Genomic DNA, 27,877 nt, shown 5'->3' on the forward strand with positions numbered 1-27,877 from the left:
AGGAAAGAAGTAGACTCAGATTCAGGACATAGGCAGCAAGGAAATTCATGGGAGCTGATCCAACCCCCAGAGTCTATGGGTCCCCATTTGGTCCCTATTTAATTGAGCCCAGGCTGCCTTTGTGGAAGAGCTACACTGCACAGTTCTGCTTTAGCCATCATCCAGTAAGGGCTTCCCATCCGTAGCTGTATCCTAGTGATTCTATGACTCCAGACTTCACTGAAACTTTCATCTGAACTGCCTCATGTGAATAAGAGATAACTGCCATTTCAATGGCCCCAATACTCATGGGCCATTGCACTTCCATCCTGTAGATCAACCATAATTAATGTAACCATTACCCCTATTCTCAGATGTTTACATTGTTTATACTGTTTTTAAATTTCCTCTAGTAAATTTAACAGTGCAATGAAAATTTGCACACAAAACTTTCACTGCTATCACTTGCAACTCTAAAATATCTTAATATGCTTCAATGAAACCCAGAAATGGCTATGTTCTCAAGTTCAAAGATACCAAATCTCAAGCACCACTTCCTTCTCAAAGGATGCAATTAGGGATCATTTGATAAAGTTAAATATTTGTTGATTTTTTAAAAATCTCTTAGTGAGCAAAGAATAAAAGGTACTTTCCTTAACCTGATAAAAGATACCTACCAGGAATCTCAGGAAACATCTTACTTAATGGTTTTCTTAAAAGTCAGGAATGAGATATGAATGCCCATTATCACTGCTTCTATCAATGATGGAGGTCCTAGGGAAAAAAAAGAAAGAAACTACTGCCTCATCCGGAGGTGTAGAGAAACAGGCATTCTGCTTGTATATATAGTAAGTTCAATCTTCAAGGATGGCAATTTGGCAATACATATATATAAGTTTTAAAAATGCACATACTTTCTGACCCTGCAACTCCACCTGGATGAACATACCCTAAGAAAATTCTTAGGGTTGTGTACAAAGTTATAAGTATTAGGATGTTCTCTCCAGTACTATCTACAATCAAAAAATACCTGTTTGAGATACACACTACCATATATAAAACAGATAAACAACAAGGATTTACTGTACAGCACAGGGAACTATATTCAATATCTCTTAATAATCTATAATGGAAAAGAATCCAAAAAATTATACATACATACATGTATAACCAAATTACTTTACTATATACCTGAAACTAACACAATATTGAAAATCAACTACACTTCAATTTAAAAAAAAACACCTCGTGGACGAGACACTGGTTATATGAATTCTGGCATAAACACATGATGAAATAACAGTTACTGAAAATGATACTGTAAAAGAGCATTTAGTGGAAAGAAAGCTTAGTTTTCTCAATATACCTTTTGGTAGATAGTGGTGTGTATATACACGAACACACATAAAAAAACATAGTGGAGAGACCCATACCAGAATACCAATGATCCCTCGTGCTCTTTCTGTTTTCTAGATTTTCTTAACACATGTCATTTTTCTAATTAGGAAACTAATATATTTAAAATGCTGCCTCAAATGACAGCTGTAGGTAGCAAAAAGAAGTGGCTCAGCAGCTCTATTTACAATAGCCAGGACATGGAAGCAACCTAAGTGTCCATCGACAGATGAATGGATAAAGAAGATGTGGCACATAGATACAATGGAATATTACTCGGCCATAAAAAGAAATGAAATTGAGCTATTTGTAGTGAGGTGGATGGACCTAGAGACTGTCATACAGAGAGAAGCAAGTCAGAAAGAGAAAAACAAATACCGTATGCTAACACATATATATGGAATCTAAAAAAAAAAAAAAGGTCTGAAGAACCTAGGGGCAGGACAGGAATAACGACGCAGATGTAGAGAACGGACCTGAGGACACGGGGAGGGGGAAGGGTATGCTGGGACGAAGTGAGAGAGTGGCATGGACATATATACACTACCAAATGTAAAACAGATAGCTAGTGGGAAGCAGCCGCATAGCACAGGGAGATCAGCTCGGTGCTCTGTGACCACCTAGAGGGGTGGGATAGGGAGGGTGGGAGGGAGGGAGACGCAAGAGGGAAGAGATATGGGGATATATGTATATGTATAGCTGATTCACTTTGTTATACGGCAGAAACTAACACACCATTGTAAAGCAATTATACTCCAATAAAGATGTTAAAAAAAAAAAAAAAAGTGGCTCAGAAAGAGTAAAGGGAGATTTTATGAGGGGAGATGGCAGGCTGTACACTTGACCACGGCTCTCCGTTATCTAGAATCCATAAGACCAGGAAGCTAAATGGCATTCTTATTGTTCTATTTTATTAAAACAAAGAAAAATGACAGATCCACAGGTTATTTTTATACACACACATACTTCCACACACACATACACACATTCCTGAATAAACTCTTTTACTCATATTCGGGAACTCGCCATTTTGCCAAGATCTTGGCAGGTCATGGGCCACCCAGCAACCCAGTGATTAGACTGGCGGAGATGGAGTTTATTGGGCTGTTCTCTTGGTTCGCGTGACCAAGGTGGGGTAAAGCTGACACAGGGTAAGAGAAGGGGGTGGGGAAAGTCACAACAGCGTTCTCTGCAGGCGCTCAGATAAACAACGTCACAACAGCTACAATAATGAGAATCTTTATGCATATATTTTTGTAATCAGTACAGTCCGTCAGAACAAGAGAGACTGAAAAAGGGAATACAATATTCCAAACAGTTACAGCCCCATAGGTTGACATTACAAACTAGGTTTAAAGTATCTGGAGGCTTTTGTAAGAGAACCGAGGTGCAGAGACATGAGGAGTCGGCTCCGGCCTAAGTGCTGACGGGGTACAGACATATCTACAAATGAAGAAACCGCTACTTGGTAAGTACTTGGTGCTGGCATACAGTGTCCAATACAAAGAAGATAGAAGTCCATACTGGTCTCTTCGTACATGCTGTGTGCTACAGGCTACTGCAGATCCTTTATTCTCTAAAGTAGGCAAAGCTCACAAGTTGACCGATACACATGGTGATTACATGGTACAACGCATGCACTTTAACAGGACAGAGTGCTTTAACAGGAATCTGTCAGGTTTGGAAATCCTGATGAGGTCATTTTTACCTCAAAGGACTATTTTCCTTTCAGTAGTTTATTCATTCATTTCAACAAATACTTATCCCAAGCCGTGTGCCATCACATCCATTCTTTCCTCAGGAAGACCAACCCCAGGAAACAGATACAGCATGTGCTACTAACCCTAAGACAGGTGGCAGACAGCGATGGCACACGCCTAAGAACTGCAGTAAGTGCCCTCCACCGCCTTACCCACCTCCCCAAACCCAGACCCTCCGGGAGCTGGGAGCTGACTCAAGAGAGAAAAGAAAAATTCTCTATTCAAGTCAGACATCCCTCAAGGGGAAATGACTATTCTGACTCACTGGGGAAGGGGGAGGAGGAGAGAATACAAGGTGGAATGTAAAGTTCAGCAGATGGAAGAAAATCGTATCACTGCCCTAACTTTGGAAAATGCAGTGGGTCTCGTCCCGGGGGTGGTATGCAAAGTAATCCCAACTCTCCACCTACACCCTTCCCAAGACACAGGCTGCGGGAGTGGCTGCTTTTTAAGAAGCTGCATGCTGACTTCAGATGGCACAGAATTCTCCTGCAAGACCAAAACTGCAATAACTTATTAGTCATAGTTTCCATCTTCAGTCCTTTGGAGGGTAAAAATACCACAAAAGGGATAACTTTTCTCATTGTATATATCATTCTTGTGTTTTCTGTGCAAAAAAGCCCACACAACCACATTCTGTTTTATTATAAAAATTAGTGCCTCTCATAGTAAAAACTCTTTCTAAAACTATAGCTTTGGTTTCAGAATTAGCAATCCAATTAGCCCAAATGAATACTGACTGCCTCATCAAAATGCCGGCAAGCCTAGCCGAGGTCTTCCAGGGAACGAGGATAAAAATGCCAAGTCTATCTTCTAATGTTGGTGGGAGAAGGGGATTGAGGAGTGAGCCTTTTGTCCAGCCAAAATGACAGCTGCATGAAGCATTTTTTAAATGAACTACGTTTTCGGATAAGAAGGTCAAAGCTGGTTTTATGAAACGCCATCACAGGACTCTGTACCATCTGGAGAAAGGTCCTTTGAGTCAGGAGGGAGTGCAGTGAATAGCTTCCCAGTCTTGGTTTCTAGAACCTATGTAGCCAGTGCACCTGGGTACAAGGAGCATAAAACCCATCTATTGAACTGGAGGCAATGTGGCTGAGTCACATTGAGTACCGGGAGTATTTACCTTGAGTATCTGAAGTACTACTTCACCTCTGTGTGGCTCAGAGTTCCCATCTGCATGGTGGAGATAACAGGTGCTGTCTCTGGGGAGGAACGGGCGAGCCAGAGCTAGAAAGCCCTGGGGCCTTCTCCAGGGAAAGGCAGTGTTCAAGTAAGAAAGTACTCAACAAAGTACTCCCACCCGTTAAAAAAAGCACAAAATTCAAGTAACAGAGTTGCAGGTGCCATGTTCCGGCTTTTGAGCAGAGGCTTCTCGCATCTGCAGTGGAGAACTGATAGGTAAATGAGCTGCATGGTGGAGGCCAGACAAGCTCTGTATAGAGCCCATTGATCATCCCACCAATGAGGACCAAAACTCTGCTTAAGAAGCGAACACGAAGCTCGAGGAAAGCTCAGTGGAGTGCTTAAGGCATAACCCATTTGTGTCCTCTTCATAAGACCTTCCAGCTGATGATCAAGCTACATTTCAACAGATAAAGGTTTTCTTTCTTTTGCGGGTAGAAATAGAAAGCGAAAGAAAGGCTCTCTAGATTTTTCTCCTGCATTTTAGCACAAGAATAAAAACCAGTTTTGAGACTGGCTGAAAGAAACTACTGAAGGAAAACTCACACATACAAACATTCCCCCCAGTGGGGCATGAAGAGGGAAATTGGGAAGTTCTTTGCAACTAAGAAACTTACTTTCTTTTAACAGTTTCTGTTCTAGCAAGCTAGTGTGTGCATGCTTGAGTATTAATAACACCCAGAGAGCTGGAAGGTTGGGTGGGGGGGGGGTTGTCACAGGCACCCTGAAGGCCCTCAGAACAGGAGGAAGGAAGAGGGGTTAACAGCCTAGATACAAAGTCTTTTCTAAACAGCTCACAATGAAAAGTTGGGGAAACTTCACACTTTAAAACCACAATATTTATTTTGCCACAAGAACCCACTGTATCGATGATCGGAAGACATCCCTATTCTAGCACCCATTATAAAATTTCCAGTTCCCATTTTTCTGAACCGTTGCTCATCTCTGAACCTATCTCTTCATTTTCAATGGACAACTGAAGCTCTCCTGGAGCCATCCAGCTGGAACCCTTCTGCCACCGTGAAGAGGTGAATGTGGGTACACAGTTGCTGAAAGATGTCACCGTTTCTTAGTACTACTGTTTCCACCGCTGGACTTGCTGAAGCTCCTGCTCATGTAAGGAAAGTGCACGGTTGGGGTTCTTTCTGTAGGACCATATAAGCCCAAATTCCTGGCAGTGGCTGACTTCCGCAGTGGCTTGACGCTGGGAAAGGGGCTAAAGATGGGAGTTTTCGGGTGGCTGCCTTGGGGAGACTTGCCAGGGGCCTTGTTTCCTCCGGGTGCGTCTGGCGGCTCCGGGAGGTGCTGCTGGCAGGGCAGGTGCACCTTGGGATCAGTTTCAGCAGCAGCATCCCTTGCATTCAGTTCCAAGGCTTCTAACTTCACCTGGACCACAGACACATCGGCATCAGCATCCCCAAACAGCGGCTCTGGAGACTGCCCTTCAATGGTCCTCCCAGTGCCGCCGTCGGAGCTGCCACCTTCCCTTTGAGCTGCCCCCGCACAATCAGAGGAAAACGCCTGCACTGCCCCCAGACTGTGAGTCTTGCAGCCCTCATTCTGCTCGTCTATCAGCCCGACGGTGTCCCCACAGCCCAGGTGACTCTTGGTCCTCGCCGTGTTCTTTCTGTGGACCCGGATGTGAGTTCGCCATGGAGAATTGAGCTTGGTCCTAAGGTCTTCATAGGGCACAGGAGATATTTTGCCTCCTGTGTGACCAGGGATGTGGATGACAGCATTCTTGGCAGCTCTGTTTGACATTTTCATCTTCTTTCCTAAAAGAAGGTGGTTTATAACTGGAGAGTTGTTTACCTGAGATGGGAGAATGCTGGTCACTGGCCCTTTGTCTGAAAGAAATGTTGAAAGGTCGTGTGAAAGGTACCACAGAGAAAGACATCCATCACAGAACAGGAGTCACACACAGGTTGTGCCCGGACCCTGCCCACATATTTCCCAGGTCTTGGCAGAGTCATGTAACTGAAGTCAGCAGAAACTGAATTCGATCCTAGAGCCTGGGGTACGGATTCCCTCCTCTTCAAAGAGGAGGAGACAAGCGGCTGAGGATACAAAAAGGAACAGACTCTGACCCGTTGTTACTAATTAGAGCCCAGCCTCCCTAATGTTTTTTACAGAGAGCCTTGTGTCTGAGAAGCAACCTCGGAGGTCTTGTATCTAGGAAATCTTTGAAGATTTTTTTTTTTTTTTAAAATAATAGGTCAAACACTATGACCATATAGATTACCAGCTGTCAGCTTCTGAGAGGTAGAAAAACAACACACTGCGTATTATTGAGAGACAGCAGAATGAGAGAAGCGATGAGAAGGTGGTAAAAATGCAGTGACATCACAGCTATCCAGTGCCTGGCTCTAGTTCCACCCCTGTGTCCTCAATTGACTTTGAAAGCAAATTGAAAACAGGAAAGCACCAAAAGCTGTGTTCTCCTGCAAGGCACTGTTAACAGTATTACTGTCCTCATCCTGTGACTGACCGAGCCCCTATTTCCAATGAAGCTTCAACGTGCATGGCCCCAGGGACGACAGCTGCAGGCAGAAGTATCAAGAGCAGACCCCGCCGTCTTTGTGTGAAGAGCCTTCCTCCTGATATCTAGGTCACGTGGCTGAACTCCCGTCTGTGCTTCTCGACTGCTCCTATCTACCTACCTCTGGTCACAGTCCAATCTTCACTGAAATTTTGACACCTGTTTCCTCTTCACTCTATGTCCTCTTACCTACCTCGGTTACTTTACTGCCTCGGTGACTGACCCATCCTCCACCTGCCCAGTTCCATCCTAAACCTCATCACTCGGATCTGCCTCATGTGAAAAATATTTAACTCTCATATTCCTCTCTTTGACTCTTCCAGCTCTCAGACTCTCGATGTAACTATACTTGGTACTAAACCATAAAGATTTCCGTTCCTTGATCCCTCAATCTTCTCATAACCTCTCACCGTCTCCTCAGCTCAATTACACCCCTACCCTGCTAGATGCACGGTGGATCCCTTGGACCACACCTCACCAATAACCACACATCCAGGCATCCCTATGGCTTTATCACACAGGCCTGGCAAAACTCCACTCTAGATCCACAATTCACATTCTCCTTTCCAAAACAGGAGCTGCTAAGAGCTGCTGGGGGGTGGGGGTGGGGATGCGGATGGGGGGAAATCACACAGCCATGTGGATTGATATCCCTTAAATTCATAACTTCCTATTTTTGTTAGGTCCGTAATGCCGCTGAACAAACTTTGTTTCCCTCTCCCATTGCTTCCGACGGCCGATCCAAATCTTCACTACTTTCTTTAAGCTCCCACCCAACCTTCAACTTACTCCCAAGCAAACAACTTTTCCTCCAATTTCTTCATACAAACAGAAGCTATCAGGACTGAAAAGCCTTAACTTCCTGTCCTCCCTAACCTAGGAAGCTGGTACCTCAACCACCATCCTTACCACCTTCCTTTAAATCTCAGAAGCTGAGGACTTTTGCCTCTAGCACAAGTTCAATCTCTCCGCCTGTGCTGCTGATCCTATCCTACACCATCTCCTCTAAAACCCCCGCTACTCAAAGTGCAATCCCCACCCAGCAGCAGTGGCATCGCCTGGAGGCTTATTGGAAATGCATCATCTCAGTCCCACCCACAGCTACTGAAGCAGATTCCTCATTTTGACACATCCCCAAGTGATGCGTATTCACACTAAAGTTTGAGAAACAATGCTCTCAAACTCTGCCCTTGAGCAGCAATCTCTCCCTAAAAATAACCACATAAACCCTGATCTAGAGTAGGGGTCAGCAAACTTTTCCTGTAAAGGACCAGACTATAAATATTTTAGTCACTGTAGTGCAAAAGCAGCCATAGACAATATGTAGACAAATGGGCATGCCTGTGTTTCAACAAAACTTTATTTATAAAAACAGGCAGTGAGCAGAATTTGACCTACAGACCATAGTTTGCTGACCCCTGACTAGAGTACAGACACTGAGCTGATTTAGTACCCAATGGCAATTGTTCACCATTCCACCTAAAGCTTCTGAAAGTGGCTGGAAAAGAACTACATAAAGAATCGGAACATGGGGGTTCTAGCCCTGGCCTGACCACTCACTATAGTTATATAATCCTAGACAGTTGCTAAGCCTTCCTGAATGACCATTTCCTCATTTTTTAAAAGGATATAAGAATATCTGTCCTTGCCTTTCTCATAGATTTAAGGACAAATGAGGATACGTATGTGCCAATGTTTTGAAAATTAAAGTGTTAGAGTTGTTAGTTTCTTTTGTGATTGCTTTTTTAATGATTCAGGATAAAGTGAGAATCTTTAAGAAGTCGCCTACTCCTCCCCAACAAGTGAAAGGTAAATTCAGTTTTTATGCAAGATCAGTCACATGCTCACAAGCCTCTTAAAAACATGTCAAATTTATATCTTGGTTAATCCTGGATCGGCATCATTTTCATTAGGATTTCACTTAAAATAAGACAAACCAATTCCCAAATCAGCATATATTAAACAATAAATCAGACTGTTCATTGGGATTTTGGGAATTTAAAGGAAAAAAGAAGCTTGACAATCCTTGGAAAAGAGCATTTCCAACTGCAGTACAATTGTGTTCTTCTCAGCAGACTCCCAAGACACTGCTAACCCACAGTTAGCAGGCACAGTAATGGCTTTTTCCTTTTCCTCTGATCACAACATCTGTTACATTACTACCTAAATGACTGGTAGCAATATTATTTACCAGTATACAGATGACTAAATTCTACTTCCAAATGCCTGAAATTTAAGAGGCAATAGCTCCAAAATGTCTCAGATCCAAGGACTGCGTGGCTTTGCAACATTCTAATCATTTGGAAAGCCTTCTCCACAAGCATACAGAGTAAAGAAGTATTGAATACCATCAATTGCCTGGTCCTTGGGACCTTTCTCTTATTTAGAGCCTGATAAGATAAAATAAAAAGTGAGAAGATAAAGATGTTATTGTCTCCTGCCAGCTGTGTTGGTGGATGCCGAGCCAGAGTGAGCAGTAATTCCCAGGACATCCTGGGAAGACTCGGTCTTCCTTTCACAAGGTGACATGGAGCTAAAATTGACTCAAACGAAGAAGTACGTTACCTGCCCTGATATACACCTGATGAACCTGCTGCTGCTGCTTCTTTTTAATCCGAGAATACTGCTGCTTCAGTGCGTTGATATCTGTGGTCATGCGTTCCATCATCATACTGTTAAAAGCTGCATGGTATTCACTTCGGCAGGAATTGATCGCGCCTGGACTCAGCTCCGCAATGTTATTGGATCTCAGATTCTGGTCCCCGTTTGGTTCTATATTCCAAGGAACAGAGACAAGGAGACACTATCACAGGAGGAGAACGGGACTAACTGGGAATTATCTTAACCTCCAGGCAATTCTGAACCATAAAAAACACGTACACTAGAATTTGTCGAGTACTTGTTTTTATTTGGTCCTGAAAATATTTCTGCATTTTCTTATTAGGCTCACTGTGAGTCTGAAACGAGCTGTGTGGGTTCACTGTTTGATCTTATTACCCCTTTGTTCATTATATGGACATAAGATCCGCTGTTTCCAGATAAAAATCACTGCCGTTTTCTAAAATTCCCTTAGAAAAATATAACTCTAGCTGTCTAAAGTCAGGGTACAGATTTCCATATAACTACATGAGGATTTACAAGGTTCCATATAACTAACTGCATGAGGACTCACAACTATAAATTTGTAAATTTTACACTGTGGGGTTTAGTCAGTCATTAAAAGTGAGTTTTTCTTAAGGTAAAAACAGCAAGACATTCTATAAGATTATCAAGACTTTAGATCATGGTATCACTAGAATGTTTTTATTCATTCAACAAACATTTCCTGACTGTCTACTATGTGTGTTATGTCTGATGTGGTTTCTGCTCCTGTTAACACCAACAACTAGTAGATTTATCCCTTAAATAAATTTGAGATTACCTCCAAGAAACAGAAAGAAGTACTGTGAGAAAATACTCTCACATGCCACACAGGTAAACAGGGGATAAAATTAGACTTTTCTAACACGATATGTAAAACTTGCCTGGGGACAAGCTTAAAAAAAAAGATTAGTAGGGGATTTCAAGTATCCTAACATCTGCTGAAAGTGTTATTCAGATAAAGACTGAACATCTGGTAAACTTTCTTTTTTATTGAAAATACTTCTCTAAGGAGAAGAAAATTAAAAGAGGACCTCTAATCTAACTAAAGTAAAACCAACAAGAAAGACTGAGGATGAAATTTAGGAGAAAATGACCATGTCATCCCAGAGCCTATAACTGCACAGAAAGAATAACAGGGGGGAAAATATGGAACACAGACCCAGATGACAGAAAGCAGATTCAAAAACATTAGAGTTAAAATACTAATTGATCCCGTAGCTAGAAACCAAAAGCTAAAATTCAGGCAACTAAAGAGGAGATAGAAACCATTACAAAACCAATAGAATTCTTGTTGAGTTCAGATTTTTTTTAAGTCATTGAAAAAGATGACAGGGGAGTGCACACCAAGAACACACACACAAAATGACATGAACCGAACATTAAGCAGGTTAAAACTCAAAACAAGCTAAGGCTTGCAGAACATACTCAAAACTCCCACGACCAAAACAACAGCAACAAAACAAACAGACAAACAAAAAGGAAGCCTTCTAAGCAAGAGGAACAAAAACAAGAAAATAGCCCCATGACTTTGAGAAGGCAGTATAAAGCTAGCAGATGACAAAGAGAATGCAGAGGTGCCTGACATCTTTTGTTTCTGTCCTCTTTCAGCAAGGAGAATGGTCTTCAAACTATAATAAATGTCATATAGGAAGAGCTGCCACCAAAGATAGGAAAGATCACAGTGGGGGAACCGCAAACTGCTTCAAAAGAGTTCATTACACGAATAATGTCCAATCTATTTTCTGCAAGAAAAAACAAACATAGCATGACATTCAATTCACAGCACCACTTTTTAAGGGGCATACTATCAAACTGCAGGACAGTTAGAGGTGAATTTATAGAACTTTAAAAGTTCTGGAAGACATATCTTTGAGAAATTCTGAATTTGGACCATGAAGAAACTTTTGGGAGATGTGATGACTGTCCTCAAGATTCAAAGGAGACATCCAGCAGAAGAGGGAGCAGACTTGTTCTGTTTTGTTCTGAAGAGAAGAACTATTAATAGAACTAGTAAGTGGAGTTTATCTCTTCAAAACTAGAAACCCTGGGCTAAGCAGAGGAATTAGCAGAATGTCTTATGAGATAATGAGTTTCTGATCACTGAAATTCAAGTAGAGGTACCATAATATTTTGGCTTTAGAGAGTACTTCTATAGTGGAAAAGAAGCCAGTCTATAATGAATTCAATTTAACTCAAACAGAATGTAGTAAGCATCTATTATATGCCAGGCTCGGTGCTAAGGAACCGAGCACACAAACTTAAACTAGACGAGTGGGAGGCGAAACGAATCATAAAGAAAAAGAAATATGTATTATGCATGTAACACATAACAGAGAGATCCTCCTAAATGATAAGAGAAGTTACTTTTAATAAAGACCTTTAATAGTGGTAATCAGTTCGGGAAACAACAGGAATTTACAGGACACAATACTACTACCCTTGCTATAGTGAACCAACACATTGTGAGTATCTAATAGATGCCACCTCTTTACCTGTAACTTGCTTTTGGTACTTCTGCAGTTCAGGTGCCAGGAGCCCACTAAAAGGTCCGAGACACCCCACTGCATTAGCAATAGCATCTTCATCATCTGGGTCATTCTCCTCATCGCTGTCTCTGGCCTTACCACGCCGTCTTGGAAAACATAAAAGAAAAAGGAATATTTGTTCAAAAAGTGGTATTATTTTTAAATAAGCAATACAGCCACATGACTTAAATGACATATATATAAAGTATATACATTATAATCTCTATAACATATTTATATAATTATATATTATATTTATATAATTTATACATATATAGAAAGTCCATCTCCCATCCCTGTCCAACTTCTACCCTGTTCTTGCCCCATTTAATCCCCACAGGTGAGCACTGTTACTAGTTTCTGATGTGTTCTTCAGCTTCCTTATCAGTTAAATAAGCAAATATGACTATAGTCTTATTTTTCTCCTCTTTTTCATAAGTGTTAGCATGCTATATATAAGTACACTCTTCTGCACCTTGCTTTTGTTCACCTAAAAAAAAAAATCCATCCATATTCACACAGAGCTTCCTCCCCATCCTTTTCTTAATGTCTCACTGTACTGTACGTATACATTATTGTATGTATGTATGTAGCCCATGTTATGGAACCAGGCTGCTAAATGATGCACACTCAAGTGGTTTCCCATATTAAACTATTATAAACAACACTGCAATAAATTACCTTATACCTACTGTGTTTTGCATGTGTACAGATACATTTGTTGGATAATTCAGAAAGGTAGAATTGCTGGGTCAAAGGATATATGCAATAGTCATCTGGGAAAATACGGTCAGATTGCCTGCCCCAAATCCCATGGTAATTAACCTCTCATGAGCAAAGTGTAAGAGTGCCCGTTTCCCTATAGCCTCATCAACAGAGAGCACATCAACCTTTTGAATTTTTGTCAACCTGACAGGTGAAAACAACAGAATCTCAATCTTGCTTTAAGCTGCATTTCTCTTAGTCCAAGTGAAGCTGCCTTTTATGTAAACTGCCTATTCCCATACTTTCATCATTTTTCAGATGGTGGTCATTTTCTTATTGACTTCTAAGAACTTTATATATGAGAGGAATCAGTTACAAATATTTTTTCACAAATATTTTTGTGTCTGCTTATGGAGGTTTTCTTTTGCTCTGTTTTGGTTTTAGTCATGCAGAAAATTATTTTTAAAGTACTTACTTTTTTATCCTTTATTGTTTTTTTTGAGTCAGTTATTAAGGCCTTCCCAATTCCAAAGAACTAAAGACATCCTTCCACATTTTCTTCTGCTTATTATTTCAGTTTTTTCCATTTAACTGTCTCATCTCTATGGAGTTTATCCTGATGTATGGTGTAAAGTATGACTCTAACTTTCTTTCTTTCCAGACTGAGTCTCATTGGCCCAGCACCATTTACTAAATAGTATATCTTTTCAGTGTTGATTTACATTTTCATATATTAAATTCCTGTGTGTGTGCGTGTGTGTATTTGTTAATTTCTGGTCTTCACAGTATTTTAAACTAGCTCATCTGTCTACACTTTTTTGATTCTACCCTTTTTTAATTACTGAGATTTTTAATATTTGATATTTTTAAATAAGTTGTGGGGCTGTTAAATATCCCTTCAGTTTATGTTCCAACCTTCTTTGGAAAGTACACTTTCAAAAATCTCCCTCTGGAATTTAAATCAAAACCTTTGGGAAAGAGATATTCAGATTTTAAGCACCAAACTACTTCAAATGTATTTCTGGGGTTTAACAAATATTAATAACAAATTAAGGTATTAAGTCTTCCATCATGAAAACAAGAAGGAAAAAAAAAGGACCTTACCCAGAAACTGAGGTGGGCTTAATTGTGGCTGGGAATGGTGTAATGTTGTAGGTGTATTTTTCCCTCAGCTCTGCCAACTGTGGAAAAGGGAATGGAGCCATAGAATACACAGTCTGGAAAACAAGAACAAAAATGCCAAGTCTGAAATGGTGGCCTTAAACAACTCTTATCAATCCTGCAAAGACATTAAAGTTCTATGATTTGGGTGTGAAGAGGTAGATACTGCTCCTTACACAGCAGGTGGAGAGAATATACTTCTATATCGTTTTAGAGAAAGACAAAAGAATACTGACAAAACAACAGTTAGTCCCCAAATCAACCCAGCTGGGACTGGGCACTCCAACCGGTGAACATGGGTGGGCAAATGGGGACAGTCTGATGTTCTCTTGCTCATTTGATAGATGGGCTAATTCAGAAATTCACAGCTCCCTATTACTTCTTTCACAGTGAACCCATCAATCTTCTTCATATGTACCACTCGCTTTTCAAAGCTTTGCTTGATGATTGCTATAGGCATTAAATGTCAACCTTCCAGATACAATTATGTCCGGGGGACAATCTTGTGATCACCTGCAAGCTTTCTCCAAAGATACCACCTTTTCAAATGTCTGTGAATCAGTTCCAGGTGAAAATTGTTAACTGTTATTTTTAAAGAAAAAAAGAAAGAAAAATAGTGACAGGGTGTAAAGCACAGGCTGTTAAAAATCTATAAATAAAATTGGGAAAAGCACCTGTGCTTCCTCCAGGATTTTAAGATTATGTATCATTCTACCAGCAGGAGGAAAATCATCTTGTTTGCTCTCTTAATTTTATGAAAATTTAACTGCTCCAAACATATTTCTTCAATCTTTCAGGTTCTTATTCACCGGAAAATGTATATTAATCACGTTAACTTTCATTTCTTCCAGGAAGCCATTCAAATGTCCTGATAACACTTTCCTAGGACAATATTTTGAAGTGGTATTTTTCATTTCAACAGTACTGTTTTCCTGAAGGCTTAGGAGATGTCTAATATCTGCACAGGTAGGAAAAGGAGGGCTCTGAAAGGGGCTTCCTAGCACTGCAGCCTCACCCCACAGCTCAGAGCCACCACCGGGACAGTCCACCATAATTTCGATTCTAAACAGTCTGCACATCTGACTGTCCCCAAACTTCTGTGGTATCCGCTTATACCTTAGTGTAACATCCCAAGATTCCAAACAAGGAAGTGTTGACTAAAATTCCTTCCCTTTGATTCTCCATTGCTTATTATGCAAAGTTACACAGTTTATTGGGACCACAAAAGTCATCTCCAAGTCGTATTATCTCACACATACTTGATTACAGACAGTCCCTGACTTACAATGGTTCAACTTAAATGATTTTTCCAATTTACGAAGGTGCAAAAGTGATACACATTCAGTAGAAACCCTTCTTCGAATTTAGAATTTGGAACTTTTCCTGGGTTTAGGATACGCCGTAGGTCCTCTCCCGTGATGCTGGGCAAGGCAGCTCCCCATCAGCCACGTGATCACGACGGGAAACAACCAATACATTTACAACCATCCTGGACCCGGACAACCGTTCTGTTTTTCACTTGCAGTTCAGTATGCGATAAACTACATGAGTTATTCAACTCTTCATCACAAAACAGGCTTCGTGTCAGATGATTTTGCCCAACTCTAGGCTAATGTAAGTGTTCTGGGCATGTTTAAGGCAGCCCAGGCTGAGCTGTGATGTTTGGTAGGTTAGGTGTATTAAATGCATTTTCAACTTATGAAGGGCTTATCTGGATGTAACCCCACCGTAAGTCCAAGAAGATCTGTGTACCCAAAAGGCTGAGAAGCAGTACAAATTTACTAACAGTGAACTGTTCCCCACTGGGAAGAAGCAGAAGGCGCCCTGTGGTTCCCACTAGTCTGGAGTGTGAGACTAAGCTGGTTCCCAACCTCTCCAGGCCTCCTTTCTCTCATCTGAAAAAATGAAGGCATGAAACTCAGGATGCCGGTTACCTCTGAGAGGAGAGGGGGTGGCGGGATCAGAGAGGCGGGTATGAGGGTGTTCACCTGTGTTGGGTCGTAGGTGTGTAAGTTTTATTATTTTAATGCGTTCTGTATGCCTGAAATACTTCATATAAATTCATTAATAACACGGTCAGAGTACACCCTCACATTTTTTGATCCCACGAAGTGTACCAGCAGCTCATCGCCCAAGAACCTGCTTTACTGCCAGTATGGAATTCTTCCCTCCTTGCTCCTGTGACCGGTCTTAACTCCACATACCCTTTTGAGGGAAATGGAGAGATGTGAAAACCTCAGCACCCCAACTTTAAGTCCAGAGCATGGCACCTCTGCTTGGGCCTCAGTACAGCAGCATCAGTCTCTGACACATCAAATGTTGGTCCCACTGCTGGGCCAAGAGTCAGCCTGTCCCTCACTCATGAGACTTTTTTTCCTTAACAATTTAGAAACCTGGTTCAGATTTCAAGAAACCCATACCATGCAATGAATAGCAAGGTGACTATAGTTAATGATACTATATTGCGTATTTGAAAGTTGCTAAGAGAGTAGATCTTAAAAGTTCTCATCACAAGAAAAAAAATTTGTAACTGTGTGTGGTAATCGGTGTTGACGGGACTTACTGTGATCATTTCACAATATATACAAATATCGAATCATTATGTTGTATATCTGAAACTAATGTAATGTTATATGCCAATCATATCTCAATAAAAGAGAAACCCACACCATCTGGATTCAAGTTTAAAAGATGAAATTATTAATGCTAGGAATTTCAAAATTCTCTACAAAGTAAGATGCCTCATTGGAGACAATTAGTGGGATGTCTAGCTGAAGATTCACTTGTTTTATTTTTGCCAGTTTTATTAAAAGCTATCAGAAAACTCCTTTGTCCAGCCTCATGAAGGAAGTGTATAAGAAAAGAAAGGGCTAATAAGGACCTACTGTATAGCATGGGAAACTCTACTCAATACTCTGTAATGGCCTATATGGGAAAAGAATCTTAAAAAGAGTGGATATATGTATATGTATAACAGATTCACTTTGCTGTACACCTGAAACTAACACAACATTGTAAATAAACTATACTCCAATAAATATTAAAAGAAAAAAAAGAAAGAAAGGGAAGTACATCTCGCCCCTACTCTGTCCCATCCTGCTCCAGGGTAAATAGTGTGGGGTCTTACCAAGCTCCTCCAAGGGCGACTCAACTAAAGACACTGGACCAAAAAGAACACTGGCTCCATTGAGCTGCATTCTCTATTCCTGGTCTTCCTTTCTCTATAATTTACTTTTAGTTAGCCCTTCAAAGCATACGCCGGTGTTCCTGAAACAAATGTGCTAATAGTACTTTGTATATACTCACTCACTTATTTAAAGGTCTCACATGTCGGCAGGCATGTTTATCCCATGAAGGTACACCACACACACCACCACAGTCCTCAGGATACCTGAGAAGCTGTAATTTCCAACTGTGTAAATCAGAGATTTACAACAGATTTCAAGAAAGGAATTTTACTAATCATCTTAGAACCAAAGTATAGTACATGAATAGGGTCTTAGGGTTAGAAAGAAATTTAAACACAATTTGGTTCAACCTCCCTCCCAAGCAGGAGTTCCCTCTAAAGCGTCTCCAACAGATGGTCATAAAGGCACTGCTTAAACACTTGCAGTTACGGGCACACACAATTCTGCAAGGCAGATGGTTTCATTTTGACAGCACTAATTAATCAAACAGTAACCTTCTACTGGACAAGCATTCACATCCATGTAATTTCTACTTCATCACTGATACGAAAAAGGGAACAGTCCAAGGGCAGGTCCTGCCTCATGGCACATGAAAGCTCCCCACAGGTAACAGTAAATTATTGACAACCACTTTGGGCTAGGTTTTCCTAAGCACCTAAAACCCATCTAGTAAACAGCATCTAACTAACTTTTCTCTATATTACTCTTAAAGAATTCATGAGAGACTTTGTCAAAAGTCTTACTGAAATCCATATACACTATTTCATCAGCATTCTCCCAATATCTTTTTCTAACGTTGTTTTTTTTAAATGGCCATTACTAGTAAAATAAAAGAGTGATGCAATTTGCAGGGGGAAAAACCCAGTAGATTATTTTGCATATGGCCCCTAGAACTGAAAAAAATACGGAAGACCAAACAGGGAGAACGTTTTCATCTCTTCAGCTCGAAAATAAAGATCCGTATGCAGTCCAAATTTTTCATCTGGAGTCATTTCAGGTTTGCTGACAGACTTAAAAGTCTACCATAATTGGATCACAGCCATTGAATTAATTTTTTTTAAGAGTACAGAAAAGAGAGTGCTTGAAATGACATTCAGCATTTCTCTCCTTAATACTCTACGATGTCAAGGAAAACCAAGTCTATTTACTGCCCAAACTACCAACACACATTTAAATAGACATTTATATTTAGGCACTGCTGAAAAGGAGCTGTATTTCTCTTTTTCATTATTGACGTGCTTTAAAAGAAACATGAAAACATAAATTGTACAAAATTAGGCTCAATTCATCTTCACCAGATGTTTCCCTCGGCAGGAGAAATGCTGCTAAAATGGAATTCTAATCAATCAAGCCACAGCCTACATTTTTCCTTCCAGGATTCTCTTAAAGCAGAGTAAAGAAGGGGTGCTCTTTTCTCTCTCTCTTTTTTTTTTTTTTTTTGGCGGTACGTGGGCCTCTCACTATGGTGGCCTCTCCCGTTGCGGAGCACAGGCTCTGGACGCGCAGGCTCAGTGGCTCCGCGGCATGTGGGATCCTCCCGCACCGGGACACGAACCCGTGTCTCCTGCATCGGCAGGCGGACTCTCAACCACTGCGCCACCAGGGAAGCCCATCTCTTAATACTTAAGACTGGAAATTCCTGAAGGACAAAGATGGAGTACCTCAACATATCTATCATTCCTTCCGGCAATGTTTAAACTTTAGGTGAGGTAAAACGTTCCTCATTCTTCTAAAAGGGATTTCAGCTTTTAGAAAGTCATGTTTTCAATAAGGTGGAAGCCCTGTGTTGGGTGGTGAGGAGAAGCACTTGGCCAGGTGTCGAGCTTGGGCCCCAGTTCTGGGTCTGCCACTAGACAACCTAAGAATATGGCAAGATGCTCACTCTCCATGTCTTAGTTTCTTCTCTGTAAAATGACAGAATTAGGTTAGTGGACCGTTAAGCTTCTTTCAAACCAGTGTTTGTCTAAGTGTTAGCTCAAAGCCACTTGCATCAGAACCACCCACGGGCCAAATATCTGCCTTTTAATACACTCCTGACATGCTGCTTATACACAGACACGTTTAAAAACCACTGCCTCGAGTTCTAATGTTCTATAATTCTGTGTATGCACTGAGCAACCAGGTGGATTCTTAGCACTACGTTAGATGTTATGGGAATACAGGGTAATACAAGGCCCTTATCATTAAGGAAGTTGCTAGATAAGATTAACATATTTGAAAAAATACCAAACAATATAAAATAATTTGTATTGAATATTAAGTCAGTTGCTGACAATCTTAAGTACTGAAGGAGTAGGGAAGAGGTATCATCAACGAGGGCTGAGATGACAGAGCCTGATGGGAGGGGAGAACAGACTGAGTAGGATCCGGTAGACAGAAAGGATCTGCCCAGATAGGGTGTCAGAGGGAACCACAAGCCCTGTCACGGGGATGAGCAAGGCCCACAGAGGACTGGGTGGGGACAGAGCTATGGCCAGTGCAATAGGTCCTGGCTGTGAAGTAGTGGGGAGCGCCTCTGGATAGGTAAGAAACGGGGCAACCACAGAATACCTCCAATGCAACCAGTGTGAAGACAAATCCACCTTCCTCCCCCGTGAACTTTTCCTCTTCTTCCTAAGCCAGAAACCTGGGGGCTGTCCTTGGTTCTCCCTGTCTTTCTCCCTCACCCCATGTCCACTTCCCACGGCCAAGTCCTGTCAACTTCATCTTCTAAGTACTGCCTCTGTTCCATTCTTGCTTCGACCCTTCACTGCCTCCCCATGGTGACCCCTTCAAGTCCACCCTTCACAGAGCTGCCCCTGTAATCAACATCAGACACAACTGAGACCATTTCCCTCTTCTCCCTAAAACCTCTCAGGCCCACAGCTCTTCTTCTTCTCTTTCCAAAGGTTCCACAGAGGCCCAAGAACTCCAGCAAGCACAACCTCACAATCACTGACCTCCAGGATCAAGTCCACACTCCTAACCATGGGTTGTGGTCTCCCACGAGCCATCCCCGTACACCAAACTCCTGTAGCTTCCTTCCCACACCATAAAGGTTTTCGTTGCCAATGCCTTGTCTCATGCTGTTCCCTCAGCCATGAACTGCCTGTCTGCTCTGCACCACTGCCTCAAACATACATACACACACACACACACACACAGCCCGACCTACTCCTATCCATCTTTAAAGGTAAAACCAGGGCTTCCCTGGTGGCGCAGTGGTTGGGGGTCCACCTGCCGATGCAGGGGACGCGGGTTCCTGCCCCAGTCCGCGAAGATCCCACATGGCCACTGAGGCTGCGCGTCCAGAGCCTGTGCTCTGCAATGGGAGAGGCCACAACAGTGAGAGGCCCGCGTACCACAAAAAAAAAAAAAAAAAAGGTAAAACCAGATATTAATTCCCTCAAGAAAGGCTTCTGACAGAGAGAGATATTCTTTTAATATTTGAGGAAGTTAATACAGGGCCTAGAAAACTAGGCTGAAACATTTTATTTACTGCAGTTGATAACAAGGAAGCACAGAAGGTTTTATGAAGAACAATAAAATGACCAAAGCAGTAAGTGTGGACAAATACTCTGGCAGCAAAGTGAGGATTGTATTAGAGCAGGCGGACCCTAGAAGGAGGTCCATCATCTCTGAGTGTGGTTTAATTCAGCAAACATTTACTGAGAAAGAGAAGGCAGAAAACTAGTTGCAGACTCTCAATAGATATTTGCTTAATGAATTAATACATTTTTTGTGCAGCGCCAGTAAAAGGCAAAGTGCTATGTGTTATGAGCAAAGCACAGTCCCCGTCCTCAAGGAACTTACAGTATCACTGAGGAAATAAGATACAGCCTCAAATCAAGGTAGAATGTAATGAAGGCTCACAAAAGAGGTACAAGGAAAATGTGGTGAGTCAAAGAAGGAGACGCTTTTAATCGAGACTATCAGAACGTTTCACAAAGAAGATGGCATCTGAACTGGAAATTTCACCAGGAAGCAGGCCTGAAACACGTGAAGGGAGAAGAGAAAGGCTGAACAGAGAGAGCAAAGGTGTAGAGCAGGCATATTCCCAGGCATTTCTGGGAACATGGAAGACAGTGTGACTTGACTAGACGAGGTCAAGGGTACAAAAAGGAGGAATAGGAACTATGGCTAAAAAGATGGGTTAATGCCGGACAGTCAAGAGCACTGGATGATAAGCTGAGAAATCCATGCTTTGTGTTGTAGGCAGTGAGTAGTCACTGTAGTTTCATGAGTGAGGGAGAAGGGATGAGATCTCACAGTCCCGCCTGGGGCATGTGAACCAGGCAATTCTGTAGGGTGTAAAGGATCTCACACGTGGAAAATGCCAAGCTTGGACCTCACATCCACAACAATGTTCAATAAAAGGCACTTCCCTCTAAAAGAATGAGCAATGAAGCAACAGCCCAGGACGTGTGAGAGGAGTTGAAATCAGAACACAGAGGTCAGGGGCAGATAGAGCGTTCCACCTCTGAGACACACAGGAAGAAAGACCAGATGACAATGCAAAGAAAACATGAAATACAAAATATGAATGTTCAGGGAAGTTATACCAGGTGGTCAGTATCCTCAGTGAATCGGGCAGCTGTCTGCTAAAAGTGAGGGATTCTGAGAAAGAACTCGAGGTACCAGGATACAAGCAAAGGAATTGGAACCTCTTCACTTGACAAGTCCTAAATCAGGGCCTGAGTCTCTGTTTTCTAACCTGTTGACTAGGCTCCACCACCCAGAAATGACCTCAGGCATGGAACCCAACATGAAAGTTGACACCAAAAAAAAAAGAAAAAAAGGAGAGAGAAACCACAGAGAAAGAAGAAACTAAGGCCCAAGGACAACCTTGGACAAGACCAACTGTTGGTCAGTGGGCAGGAGGAAGGAAGAACTAGCAAGAGAAGCAGTGGTCAAAAGCGGAAGGAAGGCTTCCCTGGTGGCACAGTGGTTGAGAGTCCGCCTGCCAATGCAGGGGACACGGGTTCGTGCCCCGGTCCAGGAAGATCCCACATGCCGCGGAGCGGCTGGGCCCGTGAGCCATGGCCGCTGAGCCTGTGCATCCGGTGCCTGTGCTTGGCAGTGGGAGAGGCCACAACAGTGAGAGGCCCGCGTACCGCAAAAAAAAAAAAAAAAAAAAAAAAGAGGGAGGAGACTGCAGAAAACTCATGTTATAGAGCCGAATGGAAGAGAGCGTGTTAACAAATCCGCTATCTCTTCTATACTCACTGCCAATTTTAATGATTTGGCGAATGTAATCCTGAGATACAGCAACATGCCAGAAAAATGACCAAACCCTTCAAGTCTTCCATTTTGAAAGTTATGATGCATATGTAATAACATGAGTTGCAAATGTGGACAAAACAAATAAACCAAAATGCTGATTAGAATAATCTCCTTTTTATCCTCAATAATCCCTTCTCAGAAATAATTATTTCCTCCCACAAGTCTCCCTCTACAGCTAAGAATCAGATTCAGAACAAATACCTGGTGATTTGGGGGGTGAGGGAGGAGGTGTTCTGGTGATTTTTTTGGTTTGTTTTTGTATTGCACGTTGTGATTTTTAAGCAACACAGTTGGAACGAAAGCCGTAACAAATATCCATTTCTTCCTTCCTCTTGTGACACAGTTAGATGCTTAACAAATTATATATAGACTCTTGGTCATTTGAAAAAGTACATCTGAGGACTGGGAAAATACATTTCCCAAGACCGCTGCTCTGGCACTGCTTGCTCCCACGGTACCAGGGTCCCCCAAGCCAAGGCGGGTGGCACTGCCCACTCACCTGCATGAGTTCATGGCTTTCCAGAAGATCATTCTCCAGCATCTCCTGGGTAAGGCGCCCCATGGTGCTATAGAATTCATCTGCTGTTTCACAACATTCTATCTGCCTAGACAAAGGACAGAAAAAGGAACTGTTTAGGATACCCATGCTATCAGGTACATGCTGCAGGCACAACAAGACATGTTTTCTCCTGCCATCAAATTGACCAAGTTAGCAACCAACAAAAATCAAAATCCTATGATACACTCGCAGGACAGCCTGTTTTAGGCAGAGAAAAGATTTTAAAAATTCGAAGGACAATGTAAAGGTACTTATTCTAGGATGAGTTCCCACCTTTGCTATGGTGCTCCGCTGACTCACAGCCCCATCTGTGGCATCCTTATTGTCTCCATGTGACACATTCTACACATCAGAATACCCATCACTGATCAGAAATTATAACCAGGAAATTGGGTGCCCAAGTACAATTATTCCCTAGAGGGAATCTGTTTCTCTGGATCTGCAAACTGCAGTGGCATTGATAGACTGAAATCAAACCACAGTAGAAGTGAAAGATGAAATATACAAAAACTTTATCTGCGTATTTCATCAGTCCACAGGATATTTTCACAGGTAGTCTTTTCAGCCCTTCTCAGGACACTGCTGCTAGTTGGAAATTACACCCTGTTTCTTGTGTTTGGTTCAACATGTAAATAAAGAATCTGTCACCTCCCATCCTGTGAGACAGGTGAGACTTTAATCCTTCTTCTAGAGGGGGAAGGAACAACCCAAAGCAAAGAGACCTGTGTATTTGTTTTATCTATTATGACATTCTTTGTATAGAGGATAACTCTATTTGCCCACCAATCATAAGACATGCTCTTTGGCATACACTAAGGTTAGGGGATTTCCATAGAGCCATCCGAAAACAATATGATGATGGGAAAATTCCATGCTCTGAGTGCTGTTCAAATCCCACTGCCACAATCATGTAAATAAATAAATGAAATAAACGGCTGACGTGTTAATGAAAAATACCGAGTAGCATGTGGGCATAAATAAAGTGGTTAAGTTTATACTGTGAGTGGCAGGAAGAGCGAGGAAGAGAAGTAATGCCTAAGATGAGTTTTGAAAAATATTCTGCAGGTTGACAAGGTGGAAAAAGCATCCCAAAGATGTGGATACAGGAGACAGAAGGCACTACCGGGGGAAATGCATGTAGGTCCCCACCACCAGCATGGGAGCGGCTGCACAGCTGGGGGCACCAGGGAGAGCTGAGGGCAGAGAGGTGCAGAGGGCAGATTGCAATGGCCTCCCCTGCCTGCTAAGCCCCCTCAGGACAAGAGTCACTGAAAGGCCTTTAATATGGAGTGGGGGAACAGACATGCCCTTGGCAAGGTTGCCCGGGAGGTGGCATGGCGATTTCGGGGTACGATGGGGAGGCCAGGGAGGATAGTGCCAGGCATGAGGCAACGAGGGAGGGAATCAAGGCAGTCAGATCAGAAAAGAAAGGACATGTGAAGAGATGCCAGTGGGGCTAAGTAGATGGTCTACAGCTTACACGTTCCAAAAGTACCACCAGTATGAGCAAAGGAGGAAATTTCACGTTGCAGAGGCAGGGTGATGGGAAGGGTCCCATGGATAACCACACACAAGGCACATATGTTACTCAGGTACACATAAGCTGGAGATCACCTGCATACTGTTTACGATTTTTTCCAATGCAAAGTTTGTGGACAAGATTACAGGCCCTGGAGTCTGACTGATTATAGTCAGAAAGATCCAGGATTAAGTCCCAGCTCCGCTACTCATTAGCTGTGGGACAATGAACTAGTTAATTAGCCTTCCTGGGGTAGTTTTCTCACTTGAAAAGACAGGGAGAATAATCCTACCTACTTCACAGGGTTGTGGGGAGAATCGAATGAGATGATGTGTGTAAACTTCCTAACACAATGACGGCACGGCAGGTACTTGATGTTGTATCCACGTTGGTTGCCTTTCCTTTCGTTTAACAAGCTGCACGCTCAAAACATGTATAATTATAATAAGCAAAGACTATGAAACATTAAAATTCTACGAGTCTGATTCATAGATCCCTGAACTTCATAAACAGGAGCATTTATAAGCAATAGATTCACATTATTAAAAGCACAGATTTTAGAGCCAAGGTACCTAGGTTCAAAATCAGGCCTTTCCACTTACTAACTCGGTGATTTGGGGCAATTAACTTCTCTGTGCCTCAGTGCCCACATCTATAAAATGGGGATGATAACAGTACCTACCTCATAGGATGATGGTGAGGACTAAATGAGTTAATTTTACATGCTTAGAACCATGCCTGTCCATTGCAAGCACTCCATGACTATTGGATTTTAAGTGTAGCTATTATTATTTCAACAGTGTGCCATCCTTGGGATGACCACATGAATAAATTCTGATCCTACAGATAATGGATAGATGGGAATAAAACGAGAACCACCTCTTTTCCTCCTGCCCCATAATTAAGAACTAACAAAAAGGGGACTGTAACTGACTCAGCATACAGTAAAGTGCTTTAGCATTTTAATCCCATAAGCTAATTACTCAGTAACTATCACACCAGTTAGAGTGTGATAGTGTTTGATAGAGAAATTATCAAAGCTCAAAGAGTTTACGAGGTGTAGAGTGGGTTGGAAATATGTGACTGCAGAAAGAGGTAGACATCGGAAGAAAGTAATCAGATAAGTAAATAGCACAACAAACCCCCGCACAGATGAATTTATTTGCCTAGCTGAAAAGCTATGTACAATAAAACAAAGGCAAAGGAGATAGCTATATGATAGTTAAAAATACTTCCACACAACAATGATTTTTTTTAATCCCTGAATTGAGAGTCAATGGATGTTTCTTACAAAAAGTAAAAAATACGCCAAGTCTCCGAGGAAACAACTTGTCATAGATAAAAAGGCTACTGAAAAAGTTTTTGATCCATGTCGTCTATGGGTACCCACTCAAGTCATTTACAGCTCTAGGAAAGAAATATTAAAAACTTCTCTGCATCTTCAAGTGGCACATATATATACAATGGAATATTACTCAGCCATAAAAAGGAATGAAATTGAGTTATTTGTAGTGAGGTGGATGGACCTAGAGTCTGTCATACACAGTGAAGTAAGTCAGAAAGAGAAAGATAAATACCGTATGCTAATGCATATATATATGGAAACTTAAAAAAAATGGTACTGATGAACCTAGTGGCAGGGCAGGAATAAAGACGTAGACATAGAGAATGGACTTGAGGACATGGTGGGGGGAGGGGGAAGCTGGGGCAAAGTGAGAGTAGCATCGACGTATATACACTACCAAATGTAAAATAGACAGCTAGTGGGAAGCAGCAGCATAGCACAGGGAGATCAGCTCAGTGTTTTGTGACCACAAAGAGGGGTGAGAGGGAGGTTCAAGAGGGAGGGGATGTGGGGATATATGTATGCATATGGCTGGTTCACTTTGTTGCACAACGGAAACTAACACAGCATTATGAAGCAATTATACTCCAATATAATTTTTTTTTTAAATCCTCTGCATCTTCAGTTAACTGCAACAACTTCATCCTGATGTCTCTTCCAGTACCCCAAAGGCAGAATTTTAATGTAATAGTCATAACATATTAGAGATAGGTGAAAATACCCTAGTTTTTTCAGCTCTGCTACCAGACAAGAATGTAAGTAAAATCTGTTTAGTAGTAATAGATTTCAACATAGAATTAACTCTTTTTTTTTTTTTTTTTTTTTTGCGGTACGCGGGCCTCCCACTGCCGAGGCCTCTCCCGCCGCGGAGCACAGGCTCCGGACGCGCAGGCCCAGTGGCCATGGCTCATGGGCCCAACCGCTCCGTGGCACATGGGATCCTCCCAGACCAGGGCACGAACCCGTGTCCCCTGCATCGGCAGGCGGACTCTCAACTACTGCGCCACCAGGGAAGCTCCTAGAATTAACTCTTGAGGAAAAGAAACAAGTTCTACTGTTGACTAGGTACCAAGCACCATGCTAGATACCCTTATACATATTATCTCATTTAATTTTATCACAGCTCACAAAATAAATTATAAAGATTCAAACATAAGTCAAATTGCAGTCTTAACCAACAAACCCACCCAGTCCTCTCCAGATCTGCCTGTTCCTCTTCCACCTACATCCCTTTCCCTCTCCCCAACCAGTGTCAGGAAAGATGCCGACAGCTCGGACCAGGCAGGACACCAGCACTGAGGAGGAGGAGACCTACAGGCTTGAAACAGCTTGCCCCCTTCAGTAAAATGGATTCTCTCTGCCCCCAACGTTCACAGAAGAGCCAGCTGAGAGTTCAGAAGGCAGAAGCAATTGCACCGAGTTCACAACTTTCTCTCCTCCTCAAACCTAAATATCAATCCTTTACTTGTTAGAGCACAAAAATGGTGTAAGGCCCTCAACACCACAGAAAAGAACAGCAGTGAGAAATCACTTACTCTCCCAGTTTTGCCCAGATAGCCAGCGACACCCTTAGGATGATTTCCGAACCTTCAAAGAAGACTGAATCCCAAATCTTTAAAACCGTATGGTTAGGGAGGCACGTAGCGAAGAGAGTCAGAAACCACTGCATCGTGAAGACATTCGTAAGTGGGGGCTCATATCCACCTGAAATAAAACAAACACTCTACATCTCTCCAGAATCGACAACTTGTAAGATATAAAAATACCCTCTTTCAGTCTCCCATGTCCACCCAAATATGTTATTTCCTGACTGATTTCTTTATATCTCTAAATTCTGGTTCCTTCCTTCTTTTGTCCTTCATTTTTTTTTTTTTTGGAAGAACATAGGTGTGTTTAATAAAAATCTAATAATATGAACTTCACAGATTCTTTGTGATATTTCAGAAATCTTAACCTGAAATTTAATTTGGCTCTACCTATTGTGGGGTGCTGAAAATTAAGGAGGATGTTTTCCTTACCGAAAACAGGATAAAAAGAAAGGATTTTAACCTCTCAAAAGTAAAAGCTGATTTTCAAAACCTCCTAAAGCCTACCTTTATTCAAATGCTGCCG

At 41.9% G+C, this 27,877-nt stretch overlaps 1 protein-coding gene across 6 annotated transcripts in view; it reads right to left on the bottom strand.

Moving 5' to 3' along the window:
- Positions 1–2,597: 2,597 nt before the first annotated feature.
- TBC1D30 (TBC1 domain family member 30) overlaps positions 2,598–27,877 on the bottom strand; it is an 88,327-nt gene continuing 63,047 nt past the window's right edge. For 3 of the 6 annotated variants that reach the window (XM_032646483.1, XM_032646482.1, XM_032646485.1), the window contains 6 exons: positions 27,301–27,469; positions 22,842–22,947; positions 13,836–13,948; positions 11,994–12,133; positions 9,424–9,630; positions 5,379–6,166 (listed from right to left, as the gene is read on the bottom strand). In XM_032646483.1, coding sequence (XP_032502374.1) covers positions 5,379–6,166; positions 9,424–9,630; positions 11,994–12,133; positions 13,836–13,948; positions 22,842–22,947; positions 27,301–27,469 — 1,523 coding nt within the window. Of the gene's footprint in view, positions 6,167–9,423; positions 9,631–11,993; positions 12,134–13,835; positions 13,949–22,841; positions 22,948–27,300; positions 27,470–27,877 lie in introns of all 6 variants that reach the window. The other 3 variants (XM_032646481.1, XM_032646484.1, XM_032646480.1) reach the window with 2 other exon arrangements.

This window comes from Phocoena sinus, chromosome 10 (assembly GCF_008692025.1).
Source record: "Phocoena sinus isolate mPhoSin1 chromosome 10, mPhoSin1.pri, whole genome shotgun sequence".
Taxonomy (NCBI): Eukaryota; Metazoa; Chordata; class Mammalia; order Artiodactyla; family Phocoenidae; genus Phocoena; species Phocoena sinus.